The sequence below is a fragment of the Brassica napus genome, chromosome C1 (genome assembly GCF_020379485.1).
Source record: "Brassica napus cultivar Da-Ae chromosome C1, Da-Ae, whole genome shotgun sequence".
Lineage (NCBI taxonomy): Eukaryota > Viridiplantae > Streptophyta > Magnoliopsida > Brassicales > Brassicaceae > Brassica > Brassica napus.
In genome coordinates, this window is record NC_063444.1 from 3,270,863 (window position 1) to 3,290,007 (window position 19,145).

The 19,145-nt window shown below is 32.4% G+C and overlaps 2 protein-coding genes and 1 long non-coding RNA gene across 5 annotated transcripts; all 3 read right to left on the reverse strand.

Moving 5' to 3' along the window:
* Window positions 1-1,523: 1,523 nt before the first annotated feature.
* Window positions 1,524-2,657, reverse strand: LOC106375328 (ethylene-responsive transcription factor ERF043-like). Its single transcript, XM_013815206.3, has one exon. The coding sequence runs from the start codon at window positions 2,386-2,388 to the stop codon at window positions 1,690-1,692; it is 699 nt and encodes a 232-aa protein (XP_013670660.1). The 5' UTR covers window positions 2,389-2,657; the 3' UTR covers window positions 1,524-1,689.
* A 5,544-nt stretch (window positions 2,658-8,201) lies between these two features.
* On the reverse strand, window positions 8,202-12,179 carry LOC106374213 (VAN3-binding protein). The gene is made up of 8 exons (XM_013814289.3): window positions 11,991-12,179; window positions 11,613-11,911; window positions 10,808-10,873; window positions 9,996-10,362; window positions 9,745-9,909; window positions 9,628-9,677; window positions 9,472-9,529; window positions 8,202-8,665 (listed from the first exon to the last, which is right to left on the reverse strand). Exons 1-8 carry the CDS (start codon window positions 12,043-12,045, stop codon window positions 8,442-8,444), a joined length of 1,284 nt encoding a protein of 427 aa, XP_013669743.1. The 5' UTR covers window positions 12,046-12,179; the 3' UTR covers window positions 8,202-8,441.
* A 2,054-nt stretch (window positions 12,180-14,233) lies between these two features.
* LOC106375329 lies at window positions 14,234-16,921 on the reverse strand. 3 transcript variants are annotated; one of them, XR_001275242.3, is made up of 5 exons: window positions 15,444-16,921; window positions 15,038-15,295; window positions 14,830-14,956; window positions 14,648-14,733; window positions 14,234-14,561 (listed from the first exon to the last, which is right to left on the reverse strand). It is a non-coding gene; the product is annotated as an uncharacterized LOC106375329 (long non-coding RNA). The 3 variants fall into 3 exon arrangements; XR_001275243.3 differs by having other exon boundaries at window positions 14,830-14,951; window positions 15,444-16,920; XR_001275241.3 differs by having other exon boundaries at window positions 14,830-14,938; window positions 15,444-16,846.
* Between the last annotated feature and the right edge of the window lie 2,224 nt (window positions 16,922-19,145).

Consider the following 19,145-nt stretch of genomic DNA (forward strand, 5'->3'; position numbering starts at 1 on the left):
TACGTTAATATTAGAAAAGGTAATAATAATATCAAAAGGAAAAGAAACTATGTTTGGACCTTACAGAGATGTTTTACAAACAATCTTGTGTTTAAAGATATTTTGTTTAGAAATCATTTAGGGGAAAAATCACATAAACACAACTGAAAATGGTGTTTCGATCCATGATCAGAAGCCTAATAATGGTTATAGCCCCTGTTCTGGAACGCGGTAGGCGCTAGTCGGGCGGTCGGGTTGGGCCTAGCGCCTAAAGAAAAAATCGGGGATTAATCGGAAATTATGCGGGGCGGAATTTTTAGATGGTTTACTATGTTATAAAACATGTTAATCTTTAATTGTGTATAACATTAATACATTTTCATGTTTATGATTGTATAAAACACACAAATAGAATATATAGATTTAATATAGTGTAATTTTCATCAAAATTATGAATATAAATGATATTTATAAAATTTTAGATCAAATAAACAAATAAAAATATTATTAAAACTAAAAAAAAAATTTAAAAAAAAAAAAAAAAAAATTAGGCGGCCGCCTAGGCGGCTAGGCGGTCATTTAGGCGGCTAGGCGGTCATTTAGGCGGTTTAGGCGGAAAAAATCGGATATCCGATTTTTTAAACCGATTTGACATAAATCGGGGCGGAAAAGTGACGCGTAGCGCCTAGGCGGCCGCCTAAGCGGCTAGGCGGCCGATTTTTAGAACAGGGGTTATAGCTTAACTAATTAGGTAATTAGTTAATGAATGCCCTTTTTCAAAAAAAAAAATTAGTTAGTGAAGTAATTTTTTTTTATTCGAGATAAATTTAGTATACCAACCCCTACCCACCCTCCCCTTGCCCAATAAGTTACGTTTCATTTTGTAGCACATGTTTGATATGTTCTACCTCTGTTCGTAAATGTAGGATGTTTTAAAGAATTTTGATGTTTTAATATATAAGATTTTTCATTTTTCTAGGTAATTTTTTACTTTATTAAAAACTGTGCAACCAATCATATTTGATAATATATTTTTTAATTGGTTGAATAACATTAATTTATAGTTTTAATGATACTTTCTATACAAAACAATGATTTTCTTAATATGCGTGTTTTTATCTAAAGATCTTATATTTATGCATAGAGGGAGTATTTAATTATGCTCAAAGTATAAATTATAGAAGCTTTAAATAATGCATCACTCATACATCAATTAGTTTTTCCAGTAATCAAGTACCTGCCGGTTTACTTCTTCCAGCTAATTAAATGTCAAAGTTTAAATTGTTGCGCAATGGGAATGTCAAAAATTAGAAAACATGGCGTAACAAAGATGGATGAGCGGGCCACGTTACTGTTTTCAAATAGTAGAATTTTATATTGATCTTGCAAGAATATAAAAAATTGGAAGGTTTAAAAAACACAAACACTACTGTCATTATTTCGACTAAACTCGAATAATATAAACACTTACATTTAATTTTTTTTTTTGACTAAGAAACACTTACATTTCATCATCTTTCATTTCGCCGACTAAACAAGGAGCATAACTAACAAAATTATCATTTATCAATGCCACAGCACTACCTGACCATCTTAGAGATATCTCATCACGCAATGTGAAAAAAGAACATAGAGATTCCCATGGAAACTAAACCAACAAAACAAAAAGAGAGAAAAATACACCATTTTTTTATTTTACAGGGAAAATCGTTACCAAGAAAAGCTTTCATCGAAAACAGAGTTCAACGGAGAATCATTATTATTATACGTAAAATCATCTCCCGGACCACCGCGTAACCATGACGGCATGAACACCAAATCCTCCAACGTGTCATAAAACGCGAACTCGTTCGACTCGTCTAGACTCGTTCCTAGACTCGGCAGCTCGACTATTTTCTCCAAATCGTCCGAGACTCTACTTTCCTCGTCAATGCTCGTCACACACGACGACGCCGTTTCACTACTCTCGCTCTCTGACCCTTTATCAGACGTCGCCGTTTCATTACTCTCGCTCTCTGACCCTTTATCAAACGCCGCCGTTTTGTTACTCTCGCTCTCAGACCTCACGTGACGTACCTGCTTCGTACCGAAGTCCATGAGAGCCGCTTTGGTCGCCGCAGCTCTGACGTCACGAGGGCTGAGAGAAACGGGACGTGGCAGAGAATCCGAGAGCTCAGGGAAGTTGAGAATGGCGGAAGAGCCTTTGATGCTAAGAGCCGCCACGTCGTGAGCACGCATAGCCATCTCCGCCGTCTGGAAAGTCCCGAGCCAGATCCTAGACTTCTTACGTGGCTCACGAATCTCAGATACCCATTTTCCCCAGCTCCTCATGCGTACTCCACGATACACGGGCTGCTTACTTCCTCCCTTCTTCTCCTTGTCGGAACCAAGTGAAGAAGAATCCACCATTGTTAAGTTGTGTTCCAGAGCTGTCGGAGAGAGCTGGACTCTTCTTCTTTTACCTTTTTTTATTGTAATGAGATTTGGGTTTGCTATAAAAAGAAAGAATCTAATAAACTCAAGAATATCTGACGCGGAATGAGGGAGGAATTGTTATAAAGAGTTAAAAGATTGTTCTTGTTTGTATCACTATTTGGTGAAATTTCTAAGTCTAGTTTTTTTTGGATGTTTCCAAATCTCTCAATGATTTCTTTCAATGTTTAGAATTAACTTATATATATATAACATGTTTGCATACTCTCGTTTATATGTGGTGGAAAGAGATGGACCCATGCTTACCTACGAGACACGTTGGTGTGGATGTAATGTAATGTAACTATAGTTTTATTTTTGCTTAAAAGTTTTTTTTAAATCTTTTCAATTATAACGCAAAACACGAGACGATGTTTTCTAATCTTTTGCTTTTACTTTTTTCTTTTCTTTTGTGATGTGACACTTAGAGGTTCCTAGATTTTTCTTCTGCAGCTACGTTTGGTCTTATTTTTCGCTAAAAAAAGAAGAAGAATTACAATAAGACTCGGATCGTCTTCAATATATTAACTTGTACGACTTGAAACGTGCAAGGATTCGAATCTACGGTAGAGTACATAGTCAGTCAGCAGTCTGTTGAATTTACAGAACTCATAAGTAGAAAGAGTTTGTCTTTCAATTATTTGTCATTGTTACTCCACAAAATATTTTACTATAAATATAATAAATGAATTGGTTAAGTCGGCAACCTAGGCTAGGACGTACTAGTAAATTCCTAACTAATTAGTAATTACTAAGTAACAACTAACAAGTACTACATGCATTATGTCACGTTTCTTGAACCGGTGCTGAATCCGTTCCATCAAAAAATAAATAAACTTCATGAACGTTACCATCAAACTTACACTGATCGACCTATACAGTGGGAACACCTTGCTCTTTTTAATTGTTGTAATCCGTATTCTGGCTATAACTAGGTATGTTCAGAAGAACTAAATTACATATTGTGTGTCGGCTAGAGACGAATGTTAAATATGTTAATCAAATACCACCAAAGGTCAAATTTTTATCATGCGATATAGATACCATCATTGCAGTATGGATTTCTATTCAAATGATTATATTTTGAAGTTGTCGTTTTCTGTATCTCCTTCGGTGGTGGGGTTCTAAAAGGGCCTTCGTTTTTTTAAAAAGTTGCTCCATTATTACATCATCAATACTGTCGAAAATATCAAATAGTGATAAGGCGGACTTCTCAAGCTTTTTGTTGCTTATATTGCTGAGAAAAGATCAGTTCGTCTGTCTAGCTATATTTGCAGTTTTGCACGAATGTTTATTTGTATGATAATTTGTTCACAATGTAAGGAAATAGAAGGCTGTAGCCGTATATATCCATGAAAATGTACTATTGCTTATATAATCCATAAAAATTCGGAACATATTAGAGCACCAACATTGGAGATTCGTGGGTAGAGTTCACAGGCTTTCCCAGAAAAAAAAATATTATAATATGCTACAGTAATGATCCTGTTTCGCTATGCTCTTTCCGTATGAACCCGAGTCGTCACTGTTCAGCGGGCCCCATGTCACGTGGCGACTCGCTATTGGTCAATTTATTTTTTTTTATTTTTATTTAAAAAAATAAAAATAAAAAATAAAAAATAAAAAATTCAAATTATGAACCCCAACCGGGGGTTCATTATTAATGCTGGTGCTCTTAGTTTAGACGTACGATGATCAACCAATATGCACGATAGCTTATAAAACATGCATACATATAATGTCCTTATATATCTATGGTCTTCACTTAGTTCTTAAATCTCTCAGCCAAATATTATTTTCTTATTTCAATTGTGAACATAAATAGTGTGCTAGATACTTTTTATAAAGTCACAGAAGCATGCAGTTAACTTAAAAACCAGTAATCTTTAACTTGTTTAAATAATAACATGACAACGGTTAATTTATTTTTCATGAGTTTTAAGCAAGTGATTTTTTCTCTACAATAAAACTAAAGCTTTGAATACGTAGTTATGAGATAAAGTAGCTTTGAAAAAAAAAAATGAGCTTTATGAATGTATTTTTACATTATAAAAAGTAAATCTATGTAAATAAAAATAAATATATTTTACCAAAAAAAAAAAATCTATGTAAATATGATATGTAAGAAATCTATAATGTTAATGAAATACCCAAATTCTTTTAATAATATAGGTCTTCTAAAAGTGTTGTGCACACTCAACATTGTTAATCTCTTAGAAATTATTAAAATCATCACATCGTGGCATGTCATTATGACCGTTGACGTTTAAAAGTAGGAATGTTCTATTATTAAACCATAAGCTATTTTACTATGAGTTTGACCGGTGGGAGAATAATTAGAGGTACAATAATATAGAGTAATTTATACTTTTATAGGAGATAAAAGTAAGTAATAGGAAGGAAAATTAACTATTCAATTATATTGTATTATATTTTTATATTTTTATGTGTTATTCTAAACTCTTTTCAGAAAAGGAGAAGGAAAATATTATCAAAAATAAGAAAAGACAAAACAAAAATGGTTATTTTTAATGAAAACGAATGAATATAACTTTTTCTTTCGACTAATAAAAGCTAGAGGGAATTGGAATAACTACAAAATTTTATCTCACACTTTTACTTCTATAATAACTATCTAGCCAGATACTATATGTATACCATAAATGAAGACTTTTAAGAGTATTCTATCATAATAGCATTTAGTTCGACCAAATTGATTGACCTGCATATATGCTCCACACAAATACACACTTAAATCGACATAAACGTTACATGGAACCTGCATAGAACTAGAGAAGCGATGATGTAATTAATGGAGATCTTTAGGTTGAAAGAATAATTCTGATATTGATCAGATATTAGAGTTTGAGTTCTTTTATTGCGACTTTCTAACAAATGCAAAAGGCTTTAAACACATATACATGCGCAAGAACTCCGGTTCATATTTTGGTAGAATTTAAAACCTGGACCAAGTATTGTTATATTACTTCATACACTTATAATTAAAAAACTTGTCGTCACCAGTCATTGTCTTTTGTGTACTATTTCGCCATCGTCGTCTACAATCCACATAGTTTTTTCTTGATATTTATTTGTCGACGTCAGCTTTTTCTTTTGTTTTTCCTTCCCATCCACTGAAATTCTATGAGCTGGAATCAGGTTTTAACAGCCCAAAATTGAAATGAATTGAGTGAATGCTAGCTACGATATACTATTATGAATAATAATTAAAATGGACTATCGTGTAAAACAGAGTGAAGAAGTCGACAAAAGTTGAAGAAGAAGAAAAGAAAAGTTGTACGGACAAGATAATCCAGCTGTCTTGTTGAGTTGCATTGTTCGAGTACTTGACAACTCTTGGACGCGTTTTTTACTACGGTTTACACGTGTCCCAACCGCGACTAGACACGGTCTCACGTGATTCAATTATTGCACCCTGCCACCATATTAACAAGGGATTATAATATAAAGTTTGGTCATAGTTAAAGTACAATTTGACTAGTCGACACAAGAAAAATACAATATACCAGAAAAACTAGCGAAATGCAAACTAAAACTTTATAATCAATTTTTGACCAAAAAAAGAAAAACTTTATAATCAATCTGACTACATTTCCCCCATTAAGCTTAAATTACCTCTGCATGCTTTGTTACAAGTTACAGAACACATATAAAATTGTGTATATATGTTGAATTTTTAATGGTGTTTGATGTAGGATAACAGGTTAGAAAAAAAAAAAGGATAACACGTTTTCGTTTATACACTGCATATAAATGATGTAAAAAAAGGTGTCAAATAAGTAAATGACATTCCATTTACATCATTGGAGTAATATTAGAATATATAGATTGTCATTCGTATATACCTGGTAATCATTGTGTACTTTATATATTAACATTATTCATTAAAAAGTTGTAGTCTTCTTTTTCTTTTAAAGCAAAATAAAAATTGTAGTCTTCACTATGTTATTCTCCAAATATAATTTTAAGATCATTCGATCAAGAATATTAAAAGATCTTTTACTTTTATATTTTTATTATATAGCTTACAAATCTCTTCTCAAATTCTTTTATTTGAAATTTTTTGGTATATTTTTTTTTAGATTTTATAAATTTAATTTTCATATTATGATATTAATATATATATATATATATAATAAAAATTATTTTTGAAAATTTAAATAAGAAATTTCCTATTATAGACATTTTTTGTTTATTTTCACAAAAATAACATGCAAATAGAAAAATGACCAAAACAATTTTTATTAAAAAAATGAATATACATTTATATACTAGAGTTAACTATTCTAAACTTATGGTTTATAGTTAAGGAGTGAGGTCTCGAGGGTGGAGATTCAAATATTTTTAAAAATAAAAATAAAATATTAAAAAAATTTAAATAAAAAAGCTATTTAAATCATTTTTTAAATCTATTTTAGTGACGAAATTTTAAAAATGCTATTTAAGAGAATTGTCATTAAAATAACGATGTTTAAGAGATTTCTAACCATAGTCATCGATAGATTTCTAGATCCATTCTCAATATCTATAGATTTTATGGTCGAATAGTTTGTTCAAGAAGTTTGAAAAACATTTTTCAGTTCACGGGGTTCTGATATCATTTGTTACCAAGATCAATTAAATTCAAGTCTTGAACTCAACCTCACTCTCGATTATTCTGATACGTACCGAATCAAGATAAATTGCAAAGCACACTCGGAATAAAAGCCTAATTTTAATTTTGGCTAAACTGACAGCAATCCACTACTTCTTAAGCTCCCCAATACTCTTACAAAGATTCATCATCAACCTCTACATATACACATAGAGACTCAAGCTCGAAAGAAGGCTACCAAAATAAAGCCATTAAGACGAGCTTATTATTACTGTTTTCTTATAACATTGTAGTCGATTATCTCATTGGCTAACTCCAGACCGATAATGTAGCCACAGTCCTTGAATAAAATTGGAATAGCCTTCAACTTCTAGGCCCAAAATTACTAAACATATCGAGGAGCACTTTCATGTACCGCATGGATCTTGTTTTTCTTACCATTTACTTGACCATACGAACAAATGTGTATATATTTCTTACGTTCATGATGTACATTGTACATATGTATCTTCGTGATCAATAAACTTGAATGTGTATTGTGTAATATTTTAACGTACCCAGGAAAAGATAATCATAAGATCTATATCGAACACGTTATGTGGTCCTCTTTTGAATAATTTGTGCCGATGATGGTTACAAGCAATACCTACTTGGTCGATCCTGGCCACTGTAATTGATATATGTCTACGTAACCAAAATAGGAATATGATTTTAACGTAGGACACAATTATACACAAAAAGATATTCCATTATAAACAGATGACCAATTGAAAAGTAGCTGCATAGCCATACATGTCTTTTTACGCCATTGAAAAGTATGCCATTATGTTGTGTCCAAAGCAATGTTTGTCGTCGAGCATCCACAAGTCAATTATGTAGAAGTTCTTTTATTAAAGATGAATAAAAATCAAAGATTCTTCATGCTTTTTTCGCTGTTTTGAGACCTAAAGATCGATCCCTTTCAACCAGCAACATGATGGTTATGGTTATATGTTTGTTTGACATCTACGATGACAATATATCAGAACGTTCAAGATACAATCATATGAAAATGGTACTTTATAGAAGATGGAGCATAACAAAATAGAATCAGACGTTTTTCCAAAACGTATTTGTTGCTGTGGGAACAGTCAAATGATGTAAACTTAGTCGTAACAATTAGATCCGGAATGTTAATTGAACCGTTGAACCGGATACAAACCACTAGACCACTTCACAATTATTTTACTTGATTACACAAGAAACAAAAGATTTTGACAAATCACACAGGACACAAGGATACATACTTTCCTCAACACGCGCGAAACAGAAAAGTTCAATCTTCATCACATGATGTAATTTTCAAACATGGTTTAGTCTTTTTGATTCAAACCACCTAATGTTTTCCAGTGAACACTATGGAACCGGTCTCAAGGGAGCTAAGAAGCTGCTGAATCCCTTCTATCCACATCTGCTTCTCTCTTTTGTTTACACACTCGAATTCAATCACCCTTTCAACGGTTTTTACCCCAAAGTAGGCTCTGCTCTCGACCATTTTTTCTACTCTTCCTCCTCTATAAGCCCATTCCGGTATATCTCGGCATACTCCATTGACAACGCCTGCATCCAAAAGCACCCAGCCAATAATTATAGGTTTCTTAAATAAGGTGGAAAAAAATATTTAACGGCTTTCGCTAAAAATCAGTTTCTTATTAGCTTACTGTTAATGGATGAAATCAATTTAACATCGGTGGTTGAAAAAATAATCAACTAATATACAATAGAATCTCTATAAATTAATAATGTTAGGACTTTGAAATTTTTATTAATTTATAGAGATATTAATTTACAAAAGTTTCCTTATTTAGATTTTTTTTATATTTTTTATATTTTTATTTATAAAATAAGAAAATATTTGATTTTACCGTATGTACATTATTTAAATTTTAGAAATTTAACGTTCATATTGTTTTACTATCTTATTTGGTGTATATTTTTATGCTTCATAAAATTTTTACGTGGTGTTCGATATAACTTTACTAAATATTATCAAAATATATTGAAATGTTAAAAAAAGTAAAAGTATTTTCATTGTGAATATAAAACCAACAATATAATGTTTAGTTTGTATTTATATAAAATTATATATAGATAGATTATTAATTTATGATTTTAAATGGAATATATATTTACATGGGAGTTTTAAAAATATTATTATCTTACTATTTTATCGATTTGTGTTATATTTTACATCAGTCCAAGTAGGGACCGGTGAAATTTATTAATTTATAGAGATTATTAATTTATCGAGTATTAATTTATAGATGTTCTACTGTATTATATAGGTTATGACCAATCCATTTATATATCATTCATTAGTTTTAAGTTAAAAGTCAATGATCGATAAACCCAAATTTAACACTTACATTTCTTCGTCTTTGTGAAAGTTCCACCCACATGTTTGCTCTTCATTTTAAGTACCACCTATCTCAAAATGAAAGAGTCTATATATAAGAAGAAAGAACATAAAATGTGTATATATCAAATCTTGATGAAACAATCTTCCAAGCAAAGGAACTTACTTGCCAGTTCGAGTTGATGTTAAAAGATACTTGCTTCCAATGAAGATCCCCTTTCAGAACAATTTTTTTGTTAGCTTCCTGACATGATCAAAATGGATTTCTTGGATAACAAGTTACCTTTGCGGGTACGTTTGAGAAGCTCTTCTCCTCTAGAGACAAAAGTCATCGCTCCAAATACATTCCTCTCTTCCCTTTCTACGTTCTCCTTTGTTGCATATAACATTGATTTGTTCTCATTATTCCTTTCCATTCTTGCTCTTAGAATCGCAGCTCCTCGTAACGCTAAAATCTCTCAAACAAACCTCAAAATCAGCCGAAACATACCAAACCAAACGGTAAACTATGCCATAAAGGAATCATTACTACACCTGTTGCAGCACTTGCCGTCAAAGCCATAACGTCTCCGTTAGTCCTAGCGTTGGTCGCAGAGCTAACGGCTGTTTCTATCTGGTTATAACCCGCTCCAATCTCTCCCGCCATTTCGATGCAGTGTGAAGCAATGAGAGCGGCTGCAGACGCGACCGCAGCAGCCACTGCTGTTGATTCAACCGTATGTTCTGCGGCTGCAACCGCGTTAGATGCAGCGTTCGCGGCTACGGCAGCAGCTACTCCCGCGACAGAGACTGCGGCGTGAATCTCAGCGTTTCGAGTTCTGGTTTCTTGTTTCTTCTTCTCCTTCTGATCCTTGAGTCTTCTTCCCATTGTTCTTCCTCTTACCATGCTCTTGTACAAATGCTGCATCACTCATATTAAAACTTGTATATAAGTTTCATTAATATATACATTATTGTAATCTTATTGTGTATTACATATCCATTAGTTGGGATTTGGGAACTCGTTTATATTAATATTATATTTAATTTCCTCAAAATTTTATTTTATTAGACCATATCAGTTTCATCTCAGTTCAAGTTATTTTGAAATAAAGATAGGCAGCTCATAATATTCAGCTTTACCATATCAAAAAGAAAAGAAAATGGATTGAGTTAACAAGTGCATGTATCCATCATGACATAACTATTATAATGCCGTCTCTTTTCTCTCGGTTAAATTTTTTTATATACCAAAGTTCAGAAAGCAACCAGCTTTTTTCCTTCTTTACGTGGGCTTCTTTTAATAAAGACATGATTGATTTAAGACAAAAGATAAACCGAACAAAAACCGGTTTAATAGATCTTACCTTCATTTCTCTGCCGGTTCTTGGAGAAATTGGAGGACTGGTCTTGTTTCCTATGTGTGGCAGCAGCTGAAAAATAATTGACTAGTGTAAATTTTATGTTCAAGTAATGAAACTGTAACCAAAGTCATACTTTTAAGTACAATCGATTTTCTTCTTTACTAAAACACACAACAACCACCCAAAAATCATATACAAAATTCCCATAAAAATGTCCATGCGCAAAGTTTAGTTACTTTTGACCAGACACATATAATCAACCTCTGAGGATCTTTATTAAACTAAGATTTCTACCTTTAGTTAGTAAACTGTAATATATTAATGGGATTCCTCTCTAGGACGTTCAAAAAAAAAAATTAATTCCTCTCTAGGTCGACCAAAAAAAAAAGTTCCTCTCTAGCAAATCAAAAACAATACTAGAATTATTTTAGGTGAAATTTTATTGATTGTATACATTTATTTAAAACAAAAAATACTTAGTACTTGTAGAGAGGTAGTATCGTCGTGATATCTTTAACCTGTTTGATATCAATGTTGGTCGATAAATAAGTCTACGTACTTGGTACTCATTGGATATTCACATTAAAAAACATATTATGTATATATATATAATCATCCATCAGATATTAAAAAATCACACGAATATTATTTCCATCTATTTTGTTTATATTGTGGAAAAAGTTCACATTGTCATTTTTAATTGTCATATTTTCTATTGCCTCAAGTGCAATTTCTCATAGAAGTAAAACATCATCATACCGAACCAGACCAGCCGAACCGGTTTAGAATGTAGGAAGAGATGACTTACAAGGTCACGAGAAGACGCCATGGAAGTAGAATCTTCTTCATCTTCTCTAACTTCTTTATTGGTATTAACAATAGTAGAGAGAAGAAAAGAGTTAGTGTCGGCAGCCGAATTGTTGAAGAAAGCTTTTGTGAGTTCCACGGCTGAAATGCTCCATGATCTCCCTAGAAACTCCATCGTCTCCGTCGGCGTCTCCGGTGGTAACGCCGTCTTCACTTCAAGCGCCACCGTTGCTGGACCTTCCTCTTCTATGTTCTCTAGTTTTTTCCATGAGCTATCTTTTCCCGTATGGCACATCATCACTGAAAAATTCACATAACACCACAATTAATTTGAATGATTAAAGAAATTAATTAAGAGCAAGGAAAAACAACAACTTACATTGGTCTAAAGTAGTGGGACTATGTGTGAAGAGGGTGTTGTGCAAACTTGTCATTGTTGATAGAGATTTCAGATTTGATTGGAGAAGAATCACTATGTGACTTTGGCACTATATAGCTATAATTAAATGATTCCCTCTTCCCTATTTTCTTGCATTTCTACATAAAAGTAATAACTCCTTTTGTAAGTAAAATTTAAAGTAAGTAATATATAAAGAAACATTATAAAATACAGTTCTGTCAAGGGATATTTAAATAAATATATGAATAAAAGGTTTTCAACTAAATTGGAATTTTAATTTTGCTTTAACTTTGTTTTAGTTAAATCTATATTACCTTCATTTTAAGTGAGCTTACAGTTCAAATTCGCCGGTTAAAAATTAACCAGCATAGCATAAATTAAACAGTCAGCAAAGATACTGATGACTGGGAAACATAAAATTGAATTGTTATTCAACTTCTCCTTAATCATATACCATCTCATAATGTTTCATGATCTCTCCCTAAATCTTCACATTCTTCATGTTTACAGTATAAAACTTTGTTAGAAAATTTTATCCCAAAATCACTTTTCACCTAACTTGAACATCAACACCTAGAATACACCGAACTATCAAACCATTAAGTAATGGACGATAAATATAGCAACCAAGGAAAAAGAAACAGAATTAGAGGCACAAGTAAAATAATTAAAAAAATTTCGATTGAATTCCCCAAAGGGGGTTTGTGGGTTTAAATTTAAGTAAAACAAAATGATGGTTTGCCATTTGTGTCCTAATTATTGCTTAAATGGAATGTTTGCTGAGAAAAGAATTCCTTGCTTTCGTTTTTATTAGGAAACAAAACCAAAATAAACTTAACTTATGTATAATGAGATAATGTTACATCATATATTAGTGTAAAGCAAAGTAGAAATATATCTGCAGAAGAATTAAAGGTAAATTGGTGGAGCCATAGAGTGTGGCATTTGTGATGATACTGGACAAAGTGAGCCGATATTAAGGAACTTCTTCTTTCTCCTTTTTGCCTCCCACTCATTTTTATTCATATCTAACGAGTCGAACCCTTATGATTACCAGTCCATTATCATCGTGGTTTCTATCTGGGAAGAATGAGTGGAAACAAATTTATATATTTATGTTTTTTTCTTAATAAAAAACTAGGATAAGACATGCGTCTTGAGCATGATAAATTTAGTTGTATATATTATCTACAATTATTTTTATACATTTGATCATTTTATTTATGCATATACAATGTTTTTTGTTGTTATTATATAATTTCTTTCCGATGGACCAGATCAATTTTTATTAAAAATTGTAGAACTAAACTATAATTAATATATCATGGGTTGATCAGATTGGAAATTAAACAAATTATGACACAAAACCTTATTTTTTTCTACCAAACACATTCTTGAAAAAGTGAACAATATTTTTTCCACAGTTGAATTGTTTTGACATTTATCTTTCATATGGTTTTGAAAAGTTTCAGATCAACTATCAAATCGATACATGTCATTTTAACGCTTTTAGTCATATGCTTAAGGAAAACTTATATATTTTTTTTTTGTAATTTAAAGTCATTTTAAAAAAGTTCAAAATATAACATATAAGCAAAAACTATCATATAAAAAATATAACATATAAAGTTTCTTCATTTTTGTAATTTAAAGTCGTTTTAATTTTTTTTTAAAATATAACATATAAGGTTTCCTCATTTTTGCAATTTAAAGTCGTTTTAAATTTTTTAAAATATAACATATAAGGTTTCCTCATTTTTTTTAAATTTTAAGTCATTAAAAAAAATTCAAAAATTTAACATATAAGAAGAAAATCTAATTTTTTTATTATATGGTTAATTTGATTGTTTAATTTTTTTTAATAATATAAAATTAAAAAAAAATAAACAAGGATGCAAAAATTGTTATCAAATCTTTATTATCCATAATCATTAATTGTCATATATATGTTAACAATATTAGGTAATTTCGTAGCTTTTATTTAAGGAAAAAATACACGCTTCATATATTTTGGGTTAATATAATGTTTCCTAGTAATTGGATTTGAACAAATATTTTTTTCAATTGATTTTTAAGCTGTCACGTAAACTAAAATCCTTAATTAATATACATGGGATATCTATGTTTTAAATGACAAATAATTATCTATGGTAAAAAAAAAATACATATCTATACAATAAAAGGTAGTTGCGAAACAATGAAGAAAAGGCTTGAAAATAATGTATCGGTCGAATCTATTACCCTTGATACAAGTCATTCATGGTTCTCAGATTGTTAATCAGTTAATGGCTCTTTGGGTTTGTTCTTCTGGTTAAGAAATTACATATACAAAAAAAAAAATCAACTTAAAGGAAATACACATAATGAAACAGAAATAAATTTATTCGAAAATATATTTTTTAGAAGGCTAAATGACTTCAAATCAACCATGCATGAAATCACATAAGCTAGAGAGGCAGCTTGAACCGGTTTTGTTGTTCTTTAACCAGCTTCTGAGGTCGGAGCGCGCAGAGGTGCACGCGCTTCGTTTGTTCTTGCCTCTAGTTCCACCTGTCACAAAAGACATTCATCGGGTAAGCCAACAATGTTGTCAAAGTGAAGCTGAAAATGAATCCTGAGGAGGAAATAGATATTACCATATGGGTTTCATTCTCTGCAGTCATGTACCAATAACCCCAAGGAGACATTTCCCATCTAACAATCCATCATAGTGCACACAAACCTGCACAATTTACAAGGGGCTCAAAGATTTTTAATCTACTTGCCTAAAATTGTGTCTTCACTGTCAATGCGTAAAACGTTATTAATTAGTGTATACCAGCGCAGCAATTTCAAAGGTCTCAGTCAATCCGGGTAACTGCCTCAACCCGCCAGATGCAAGTCAAAGCAACTTCTCCTTTTGCTCTTTCAAATACGTTACACTGGACCTGCAAAGAGACACTTGACTAATAAAGCTATGGAACAGCATTTCAACGTGTAATACATGATGTATGTATGCCTAATGTAACATGGATGGAAATGTTTACCCAAAACCATTTTTCTAGGGAAGCCTCCACCCCAGTTATTTTCTGAATAAGAAGGCGCATCCCTAAATTCAAACCCCTACCCCTTCTTTGATAAACATTGAAGAAGAAGTCTCCTCCTGCTCCTCTGCAGCAGCATCTGAGTTGGTCTTTACTTCATCCTGAGATTCTTTTACCTCCTTCTGTTTATCCTTCTTTTTCTTCTTCTTCGAGGCCTTTGATTCTCCCACTGTATTCTCCTTCTTTCTTTTTCTTGCTTATCTGTCAGGTGTTTGCAGAAGAAACTTTTATCAGTATTAGCCAATGATTTTCTCAGCAAGTAATAATAAAGCCAGTGTAGAGCAGAACTGTGCGATTAAGTTACGCAAGCTCGCGTGAATAATGTAGAGGAGAATTGTGTGATAGATACCTTGAGAGTTTTCTTGACCATTGTTGGGTCCAACTCCAAAATCTGCTAACAAAGCGTCAAACTCAGCTTGTTCCTTTTGTTTCAGCTCTTTCTTGGAAAGCTGCCTCTCTGGCTCCTTAGGTGGTGCAGGAACTTCAGGAGCCTTCTTCACCTCAGTCTCTGCTTCTGGATGAACCTGCGTCTCATGCTCTTCCTCCAAATCATCATCATCATCACCTTCATCAAGAATATATTCTTCACTTTCACTTTCCTGCCACATTAGAAGCAAAGGCATCTCAATCAGAAACCAAAGAACAGATAGGCACACAAACAGGGCGCAAACATATCATTAAAATTCTCTAACAACAAAGGTAATAATTAGATATAGGATGACCTTCAGAATACATAAAAACCACATAACATTTTACGCTGAGACAATACAACATCCAAATATAACATGAAAATGCCAACCTTTTATCATACATCAGTCAAGTACAAAGGCTATATGATGTAAATCCACAGCAAAATAAAAGCCAAGACCGTTTGAACGCTCAAGTACTCAACGAGATTCATTGCATAAACAAAAAAAAAAAAAAAAAAGCTTCTTAAACCAACTTTAACACATGGGAGACACCAAATTAAACATATAGACGACGCAACAGCCTATGAAAGAAATACAGCATAAAACTACCAAAAAACTGAAAGAAAGATACGTCCCTCTGATTGAGCCACCCCCTAGGCGTTGTTTTCCGCAGATGGATTTTCATGGACATACGTGCCAACTGATTTGAACCATCGCAGCAAGTTACGATGATCCTTAACATAAATCCATGCCTGAAGAAACGGGAAGAGACTCTCGTTCACACCTCGCTCCTCTAGGAAGCTATGGAATACGCCTCTCATCTTCTCGTCGAGCTCCCTGTTAAAACAATTTACCAACACTGTAAAATCTTTGCTATCAACTGTGAGTCCCGTTTTTATAAACAGAATGCTGAAATTGCAGGAATGAACATAGAGCTGATAACGTTTTGGCCAACAGCGTTATCTAGATGTCTGACATTTGCTCGATGTTGGAGAAAACAGTTGACCGAAAGGCGTTTATGCGTTGTTCAAACACAGAATATGGTTTGGTCACAGAGTCTCATTGTCAAGATCGGTTAAAGGAAGAAACCGGTGAGGAAATTCGTGCGGTGTAAAGGCCTTTTGATTTTGTAAATTGAAATAGAATGAACGCGTAGGAGAGTTCGAGAATCAATGATTTTAGTTTCAGTGCGTTCCAAATACTTTATTTTTCTTTTACTTTTATTCTCTGACTCTCTGAGTTTATCATGAACAAAACCTATATACAAGAGCCACGGCAAAGAATCGTAGAGCATGATTAACCCGAGTTCTAAGGATGAAGTTCTTATCGTAAGTTAAGAAACTGTTTCTTAACTTTTAACTAAAAAAAGCTAAGAACCGGTTCTTAAATAAGGACTTTAAGAACCGGTTCTTAGTTTTTTTAGTTAAAAGTTAAAATTCTTAATTTCCGCTAAGAATCCCACTCTAAGAACCCCGGGTTAATCATGGTCTTAGAGGACTTAAATAAATGAACATGGAGAGAGAGAGAGAGTAATAAGAGGACACGTTTCAAAGTGTTTGTGGCAGCCAAAGAAACTAGCAAATCGCATTGCTATCACATGTTATATGTATCTTTAAGGTTCAAGTAAATACTATTCAGTAGAAACAAAGTTGTAAACACAATACAGAAGAAAAGAATATACTATTCATATATCAACCACCTTTCTGTTTGCCAACATTCTTTTCCCCTTTATATACATCTTTCTTCTCCCCAATTTCTGCACAAGAGAAGTGTTAGAATGTATATCAATGTTAACAAAGCTGAGTGAGAAGAAAAGACAAACTGTGTTCTCAGTCACTTCCTAGATTTCTTTCCATTAGCATTCTTTTTACCAGATTGTGTTTTCTTTCCACCGGCCTTCTCCTTTTCAGCAGAGTGAAAAGTTACCAAGCAAAGCTCTAGCTGACTGACTAAGGAGAGTAAGACGACTTTGTATCACTTTCATCTTATCCTTTGTGCTCCACTCATTTTCATGTGTCATCATCTTCTTCAAACTACAACGTGATTCAGCCTCTACTTGGTAATTAGTATGTTTGGTCGTGATATGTTCATAGAGAGCCTTGATCTTATCTTCTCTATAGAGTTCAACTTGCTTCTCTTTTATGTAGTCTAGATACATTATCAGACTGATTATCAATATGTGATATAACAATAAATGTTGATTGATCTTGCTCATAATAACAAAGACTCTTTTGATCATAGCTTCTTCAAAAAGTACACAATATTTTTTTGTTATGTAGCTTACACTATCTTCCTTAGTAATTAGTATAACTATACAGAAATTAATTCGTCTGTTGATCAACAGATATGAGTAATCATGTGATTTTCAATATAACTATACACAAAGGAATTTAATCATCAATAATATAATATACCTTGCCCGAATTAAGCTTCTTGGTCTTGCTCATAACATCAAAAACATGATAAACATGTTTTTATCAAATCTTCATTAAAAAGACCAGCATGCTTCTCTTTGATGTAGTTTACACTGTCTTGCTCATTCGTGGAATGTTTGAAGCAAAAGCCTAAACTTCCAATTAGAATAGCTTTGTCCAACTTGGATGACATGTTTGCCTAATTATCAATATGAGAAATGATGATGTGATCATGTAATTTGTGTAATTAGGTCCAAAGATATAGTAAACCAAAGAAGCAAAACCAATTAGGGTAATAGAACACCTAATAACCAAGATCTCCTCCCTAATTCTAGCAATATGGTATTTTTAGAAGACATCACATGACATCAGATCGAAACTGAAGCTTTCAGGATGTTTGACTGGTGAGGAATGAGTGATTATCAGAATCTAACATCAAATCGCAAACATTAATCCTCAGATTTACCAAAAAACCTTCTAAATCTACAAGATCAAATAAGAATTGGGAAATTTTTGAATATTTTGAAAGATAAGTTCAAGAAAACACGATCATCCAACTGAATCATAGCAATATGGTATATTGAGAAGAAATCACATCGAATCTAAAGCTTTCATGATGTTTGAATGATCAAACAGAGTGATTATCAGAATCTAACATCACATCGCAAACACTAATCTTCAGATTTACTGAAAAACCTTCTAAATCTACAAGATCAAGTAATAATTGGGTGAGAAATTTCTGAAGATTTTGAAAGATAAGTTCAAGAAAGATATCCAAGACAGATTTTCATACCTGAAAAGAAGAAGTTGCAGATATCTCTCAACTCTTCTTCTCTGCTCTCCTCTTCTCTTCTCTTCTCTCGTCTCTGGCGGGTTGAAACAAAAGACTGGTATTTTTTATTCTTTTGTGTTTGAATGTTTAAAATTAGTTTATTTTGGGTTATTGGCCCATCACCAAAGCATTCGGCCCATTAGTTTCAGAGTTGTTAGCTTCTTGAACACTCAATCAAAAGGGGAAAAAGTTCATTTTTAATGATGAAAATCACAAAAGTCTGTATTTTAAATTAACACTCAAAATAATAAAATTAATTTTGATAACATATCAAACTTGACCCAAAAAATACATATTAAACATTGGAATTAACTTACCTATCTATGATCAGTATTATTCATTTGTAAGAATTAGATAATCTAACAATTTTTCTACAAAAAAAATATTTTAACTAA

Bases quoted from the DNA above. Each gene is read 5' to 3' on its own strand.
- LOC106375328 (XM_013815206.3), bottom strand. From the start codon at position 2,388: ATGGTGGATTCTTCTTCACTTGGTTCCGACAAGGAGAAGAAGGGAGGA.
- LOC106374213 (XM_013814289.3), bottom strand. From the start codon at position 12,045: ATGACAAGTTTGCACAACACCCTCTTCACACATAGTCCCACTACTTTA. The intron at 10,874-11,612 runs GTAAGTCATCTC...ATTATTTTTCAG, and splicing joins TGGCGTCTTCTCGTGACCTT to CTGCTGCCACACATAGGAAA. The intron at 9,678-9,744 runs GTAACTTGTTAT...TTGTTCTGAAAG, and splicing joins TCTCAAACGTACCCGCAAAG to GGGATCTTCATTGGAAGCAA.